Consider the following 8016-nt stretch of genomic DNA (forward strand, 5'->3'; position numbering starts at 1 on the left):
AGAGAAAGAAAGAGAAAGAGAGAAACAAACAGATAGATAGATAAAAATAAAGAAAGAGAGAGAGAGAGAGAAAGAATGAGAATCTTTTATGAAGGGCGATTAAAAGGCCTTTGTTCCCGCTCGCCCTCTGAAAGGCTTCTGGCCGAGGGTCAGGCCACGTACAGGCCCCGTGATAATCAAACCGCATTAACACGATCACTGTCAATCTAAAGGGAAGAGGGAGAAGAGGCAAAAGATCGATGGGGAAAGATAAAGAGGGGGAGAAATCAATAGACAGGTAAATATATAGAGGAATAGTTAGAGAGATTGATTGAGATGAGTAGGTGGGTCGGTTGATAGATATAGATGGAGAGCTAAGTAGAGTGAGGGTAGAAATGCTGATAAATAGACAACCGAAGATAAAGGTAGATAGATAGATTGACATTTTGAGAATGGGTGCGAGAGAGAGATGAGACAGATAGGAATGTGTGTGTGCGAGAGAGAGAGAGAGAGAGAGAGAGAGAGAGAGAGAGAGAGAGAGAGAGAAAGAGAGAAGTGAGATAGATAGAAAGAATGATGGATAGATAGAGAAAGAGAGAGAGAGAAGTGACCTACATGTCATCCTACCTCCACCCCCCCCCCCCCAAAAAAAAAAAGCATCATGTCTAACAAATACAAACACGACAGACGAGTTACATTTCATCACGCCGTTTTGCCTGATATATGAAATCGTGTTTATCTGTCGAGGTCATTTGCGGGGACAGAACCAGGGGGCTTTTGTAGGGCGTCGAGAGTGCGTGTATGTGAACGAAAATCCTTGCATCATTTTGTTTACCTCGCAGGACAGTGCTCTTCTCGCCCTCGTTTTCTTTTCTTCCGTTCTCTTTCTCTCCTTAGGGCATACTTGTCATTTTTCTGCATTATCTCTCCTCAGTTTTTTTGCTGTCATTCTTTTTTTTTCTTGTCTTATTTCTTTTCCTTTTCCTTTCCATTGCATCTTCCCCGTTCTATAAATAGCCTTTACATGAAAAATAAAAGGAAGAAACTACAGATGCTTCACATTTCCATGAGAACAAAAAAAGAAAAAGAAGAGATAAAAAGGAAAAAATATACAAAAATAGGGAGGACAAAGCAAGAAAATAAAGACAGAGAGAGGAAAAAAGGAGAAATAGTAAAATGAAATCCGTTCAAAAAAAGGACTGACTCTCAGCAAGATCGAGAATGTTGAATAGGACGCGAGGATCAGCATTACATGATTTTGCATTCTCGCGTTTTTCTCTTTTTGTATTTCTCCATTTTTATCTATTTTAATTATTCCCTTTTTGTATTTCTCCATTTTTATCTATTCTAATTATTCTCTTTTTGTAGATAGATAGATAGAGAGAGGGCGAGAGAGAGAGAGAGAGAGGGAAAGAGAGAGAGGGAGAGAGAGAGAGAGAGAGGGAGAGCGAGAGAAAGAGAAAGAGGGAGAGAGAGAGAGAGAAAGAGAGAGAGAGAGAGAGAGAGAGAGAGAGAGAGAGAAAGAAAGAGAGAGAGAGAGAGAGGGAGAGAGAGAGAGAGAGAGAGAGAGAGAGAGAGAGAGAGAGAGAGAGAGAGAGAGAGAGAGAGAGAGAGAGAGAGAGAGAGAGAGAGAGAACAAAACCCATTTCGAGAACTACCGAGCTGTTTCCCAGGCCCATTTGCGTCCCCTTCTCACCTGAGGAAAGAATTATGAACACTTTATTTCGAGCGACGCAACTGAAGCATCCCAATGAAGCTTCGGAGCACGTTCCAGTTAGCACGGCTTGCATATAAAACAAATTTTTTCTAGTGCAGAGAAAACTGGTTACGCTGCGTAAACTAACTTTCGAGTCTGCGCAAAAAAAGGAAAGAAAAAGAAATTTGCCTTATGCGAAGCTGGAAGTTCAGTGGAATGTTTTTTTTCTTTCTTTTTTATGAATTCGCATTAAACTAGTTTGTATCTCTTCTTTTCGTATTTCGATTTTCTTCATTTTTTTCGTCGGTCGGTATACCTTGGTTTGGGAAAGACACTGGTGTGGTTGGTTTTTTTTTTTTTGTATTTCTAGGCCTTGGGAGTAATTACTCTGGCCTTTGTGAGGTTCCTTAATCAACGCTATTGTCCGCAGACACTTCTAGGGGTTAGCATACACACACACCTATCTATCTATAAAGACAGATAGATGGATAGATTCTCTCAGTTACACACATGTCTATATATATATATATATATATATATATATATATATATATATATATATATAAACATATATATATATACATATGTATATATATATATATATTTATATATATATATATATATATATGTATATATATATATATATATATATATATATATATATATATATATATATATATATATATATACATAGACACACACACACACATATACATATAAGTATCTGTGTGTGTGTATGTATATATTTATACATATATGCACACGCAAATGTTTACATTCACATCTTCCCATCCTCTTGTACACAAGCCCCCTTCTAAAAGGAAACTACTCTGAAGTTGAACAAATCTAGAGATGCAGACTATTGTCGAAAAAATACGTGACGAATATTCGAAAATCCGAGGCCAAACTTTCCGCTGGGCGAACACAGGGCGGAGATCCTTTGAATGGGAAGGTCGAAATGTGAATAAGTGTGTCTTCCTGCAACGCACATAGAAAAGAGTCCCAAGGAAGTTTCAAGTGTGTGAAGAGGGGGTTAGATCACGTCAAAAAAGGACTCGTGTTGTGTATCCTTATTTTTTTCCCCTCGTTAATCTCATGGAGAGTTAGAGTGTGTAAGGGCTGTTGTTGATGCTGCGGGAGAGCGGGCTTATAGGGGACTGGGATGGCTGCAAGGTCGGGTTATGTTTCCTTGTGCATAAAGGGAGTAAAAGTTCGAGAGATGTGGTATGGGCAAAAAGGGTTGCATGATGTTACAAGTTATGAGGAGGCTTACAAGATGCACACACAGAGACACACACACACACACACACACACACACACACACACACACACACACACACACACACACACACACACACACACACACACACACACATATATATATATATATATAGATAGATAGATAGATAGATAGATAGATAGATAGAGAACATATGTATACATATATATATATATATATATATATATATATATAGATAGATAGATAGATAGATAGATAGATAATATATATATATATATATATATATATATATATATATATATATTTATAATTATATAAAAATATATACTTATTTTTAAACATATTTCGATAAACATTCTCTCTCTCTCTCTCTCTCTCTCTCTCTCTCTCTCTCTCTCTCTCTCTCTCTCTCTCTCTCTCTCTCTCTCTCTCTCTCTCTCTCTCCATTCATATACTGAACACGAGAGAAAAGACGTCATTATAACATCCACCTACAAATTCCACTCGAGTAATTGAGTAGAAATACGTACATCCCAGTAGCCAAGGGTCCGTAGAAGAAAGAAAAAAAAACAATTTTAATAAAAAGGAGAGACTAACGAGGAGGAGGGAGACACAAAACTGCTGAGAAAAATCGCAATGAGCAATAAAAAGACGATTTTACAGTTACAATAACAGCAATATGAAAAATAAATATATGCAAATTGGTACAGGGAATCGAAGGCAAAGATGTTTACTTTCTCGTAATTGTTAAAACAAGACAGAAATGAAAATAGTTTCATACATAAACAAACACGACTAACGAGGAAAAAAATCCCGAGAGAGAGAGAGAAATATATATTCTTTCCAAGAAGAAGAAGAGGAAAAGATTGAACAAAGACATAAAAAAGAGGAAAGATTTTTGACCGGATTCTTACCAACTTACACCAAAGGAAATGAAATAAGATTCGGGGAAAGAGGGAAGAAAATGGAGAAAAATGACAGGAACAAATTGAAAAAGTTTTTAAAAAATGATGGTGATGGAGATTATATGAAATTGTAGTGATGATAAAGGAGAAAATATAATGAGGGCAGAAATCTTAGTCTTTGATGATGATATTGTTATGCATGAGTAGCAATAACAGCAAATGACAATAATAATACTAAAAGTTGCAGTAAAAAGTTTTGACCGTAAAAACAACACTGATAACTGTAACATCAATAACCACTAAAACTATCCATCAGCTTACAATTAAAACCAATATATAATTAATGATAATATCAATAATACCTTTGAAAGTACTTTGCATTCATGATGACGATGCTCTAACTATGGTAGTGGCGACAGCAATATATTATTCAGTGGCAATACTCAAGGGTGTCATTTCAACATCATGTCACCCAGGGGAGTAGTTTAGATTTATAGTTCCCTTGTTGAGTACAAAGCACTGAACATCATTCATCTTACAAAGAGTGGGGGAAGGTCATGATCATGTGTATTTTTTCTTATGGTAAAGAGCGGAACTCCTTGTAGAAAAGATGGTACGAATGAGAATGAATATCTTCCCAGTCCTTGAATGAAAATTACTATTAATAGAAAGAACTAGTTGGTTCATTTGCTGTGCCATGCCAGCTATGCCTTTGGCCAACTTGGAACTTTCGAATTCATTTGCGTTCCAGACCAGATTGCATTCTGGCCTCAGACACATTTCTTCCTCTATTACACTTTCTCTTAACTTATCTCAACTTCATACGTGTTAGTACGTGATAAGGCGCATTTAGGTGAAAAGAGAATGGGTGGAGTATGTCTATGGATTAAAGGGACACAGTGTGGAATAACCGATTAATCTTTTATGTGTGGCGAACCTGCACGGTGGGGGGGGGGGGGGGGGATTTGTAATATCCTCCCAGCCGAACAAAAGATGGCGATACCAAAGGGATGTAAAAAGTAGAGAGAAAAAAACTAGCTCGAGTCCAGCTTTTAGAAAAAAAAAATGACATTGATATCTAGGATTAAGAGACGGTGAAGACTGACTTTCCAAGGGGCTAGTTATAACAAGGGCTATTGCTTACCGGGTATTAAAGCTACAGTGTGAATGAGTGTCTAACTGCAGTCATATTCCTCCGCGTTTTTTCCCTTAGATATAAATGATTGATTTTCCTAACCTCTGAAATTTTCTGGGACCTTGCTTTCCATGATCTGCCAGCTTGGAGAAAAGTTAACAATATGTAAATTACACTTTAAACAAGCAAGCAAGGATTTCTTGAAAGCCATTATTTCGAATCTTTTCCTATTGTTCTTTTAACAGTTTGTGAATCATAAATCGTAAATTCGAGGGAATGATATGACCAGATAGCTGAGGAAATGCGAGATCATATTCCATGGGATTTTTTATATAAAGAAATACAAATGTATATACAGTGCAATTACGCATTGGAACAATTTAACTCGAGTTTGGGGTAAGTTATATGCATTATATATATATATATATATATATATATATATATATATATATATATATATATATATATATAAACACAAAAGACCAAAGCAATAATTACAAAGGTTCTGCAAAGTGAGCCAGACACACCAGTGCCGTGACGTTCAGAGCCTTATGAAGGAAAGTTAGGGCACAAAATGGAGGGATATTTTCAGACATTGTTTGCACCTCCCCTCTACCTCGAAGAAGCGCCGACCCATTACTCAAACTAACCAGGAAAGGATAGTCCCAGAAAACGAGCCAGGACGAGCTACAAAGGCGAAATATAGTTTCCAAAGCCTGGACAGAATATGCGCAGTACACTATGACCATGCTCTCGGAAAGGAACCGGATGGACAAGGCTTATGGAGACTCCTCTCTCTCTCTCTGGAGGGGATTTTCTGGTATGGTACCCTCCAGAGAGCCCACAACATCCACCCCCACCCCCACACCGTCCCTCCCCCAGCGTCCTGCACACCTGAGCATCTCCGGGACCCCAGCGCCACGTCCGCCTCGACGCCCCTTGATCCACCACATCGGGAGAGCTTTAAGATGGCTCAGAGACGAAGGAGGAACGTCTCGAGCGGCGTGATCGAGAGACTGATGCTTGTGCGAGGATCACGGAGCTCAGGGAAGAGATCTCTCATTTTTTTGGGGGGAAGTTCCTGGAAAGTTGGGCGTAGTTTTGTAAAAGGGAACTTCGATGTAGGCTTTGCCCCTGGGAGACAAAGGAAAGGTAAACTAATATGAAAGACATTTGCCTCGTCAGCATGGCGAGATATCTATAGGTAAACAGGTACGGCTTTCAGTAACACACACACACACATTATACATACATACATATAGATGTCACAGGAATAGGATACCAGAATTCAAATGAATTCCAAAACTTTTAACAATGAACAATCTGCACAACACACAAACTCAAGCAAGACGATGAAAACTCTTACGGAAAGAAAATATAGAAATAAAGGAGGAAGTAGATAACCGAACCCTCCACGCAGGTCGATGTCTGACCCGCAGTCGCAGCCACGAGAGGTAGAGAGAAAAGGCATGAATTATGAATGACTGCGAAGGGGAGCTCGGCACCTCAGACCTCCGAGGCAAACGTCTACTGCTCGCCTCGGTCGGTGTAGGATGAGGAGAGTAGATACCATTATTATCTATTTGATGCTGGGCAGGGGGCAGAGGGCAGGGGGCGGCAGCAAGGGGTTGGGGGCAAAGGGCAGGGGTCAGAGAGCAGGGGGCCTAGGGCAAGGAGCAGGGGGCAGAGGGCAGGGAGCGACAACAAGGGGTTGGGGGCAAAAGGGCAGTGGGGGTCATAGAGCAGGGGGGGCCTAGGGCAAGGGAGCAGGGGGGCAGAGGGCAGGGGGCCTAGGGCAAGGAGCAGGGGGCAGAGGGCAGGAGGTGGCAGGGTGCAAGGGGTTGGGGCAAAGGGCAGGGGTCAGAGAGCAGGGAGCCTTAGGGCAAGGAGCAGGGGGCAGAGGGCAGGGAGCGACAACAAGGGGTTGGGGGCAAAGGGCAGGGGTCATAGAGCAGGGGGCCTAGGGCAAGGAGCAGGGGGCAGAGGGCAGGGGGCCTAGGGGCAAGGAGCAGGGGGCAGAGGGCAGGGGGTGGCAGCAAGGGTTGGGGCAAAGGGCAGGGGTCAGTAGAGCAGGTGGGCCTAGGGCAAGGAGCAGGGGGCAGAGGGCAGGGGGCCTAGGGCAAGGAGCAGGGGGCAGAGGGCAGGAGGCGGCAGCAAGGGGTTGGGGCAAAGGGCAGGGGTCATAGAGCAGGGGGCCTAGGGCAAGGAGCAGGGGGCAGAGGGCAGGGGGCCTCGGGCAAGGAGCAGGGGGCAGATGGCTGGGGGTCATCTGGAGAGAAATGGGCGGGGTATCAGTCAGGAAAAGAGTCGTTACTGGGTATCATGTACCCAAGAGCTACCATAGACCGTCTTCACGAAAATTGGACTTTTATGTCAGGTTAAAATCTGTCAGCGAGATAGATAGATAGATAGGTAGAGAGAGAGACAGAGATAGATAGATAGAGAGAGAGAGAGATAGAAAGAGAGACAGTAAGAGAAAGAGAGAGAGAGAGAGAGAGAGAGAGAGAGAGAGAGAGGGAGAGAGAGAGAGAGAGAGAGAGAGAGGGAGAGGGAGAGAGAGAGGGGGGGGGGAAGAAAGGGGAAAAAAGTTAGGTCACGAAATACAAAATTCCCTGACTTCCATAGACGCCCAAGTTTGATGGGCGTGGAGCGGCGCGTGGGAGTGAAAAGCGAGAGTCGTATGGCGCTGTTGGCAGAGTCAATGGCGCGGCGGCCAGTCCGAGGCAGAGGGCGCCCGGGGATGACTTCGCAAAGGGTCGAGCTGGAGTTTCCTCTCAGGTGGTAACGAGGCCCGGCTGCGTTGGGCGGCTCGGTCTCGAAGCAAATTTATTTTAGAAGAAATATCGAAGGTAAATCCCAAACGCACACACACACACACACACACACACACAGGTGCACACGCTCTCTCTCTCTCTCTCTCACACACACAGGTGCACACGCTCACACACACATCAACAGAACGTAAACACATCAACAAACACTCACATTCACACACACAAATCAACAAACACGCACACACACACACACTAACACAAAAGCAAACATAAACACACGAAATATA

The 8016-nt window shown here is 42.3% G+C and overlaps 1 protein-coding gene across 1 annotated transcript; it reads right to left on the minus strand.

Annotated features, from left to right (window-relative positions):
• Window positions 1-6915: 6915 nt before the first annotated feature.
• Window positions 6916-7224, minus strand: LOC138859621 (cleavage and polyadenylation specificity factor subunit 7-like). Its single transcript, XM_070115412.1, has one exon. The coding sequence runs from the start codon at window positions 7222-7224 to the stop codon at window positions 6916-6918; it is 309 nt and encodes a 102-aa protein (XP_069971513.1).
• Window positions 7225-8016: the final 792 nt, after the last annotated feature.

This window comes from Penaeus vannamei, chromosome 3, assembly GCF_042767895.1.
Source record: "Penaeus vannamei isolate JL-2024 chromosome 3, ASM4276789v1, whole genome shotgun sequence".
Taxonomy (NCBI): Eukaryota; Metazoa; Arthropoda; class Malacostraca; order Decapoda; family Penaeidae; genus Penaeus; species Penaeus vannamei.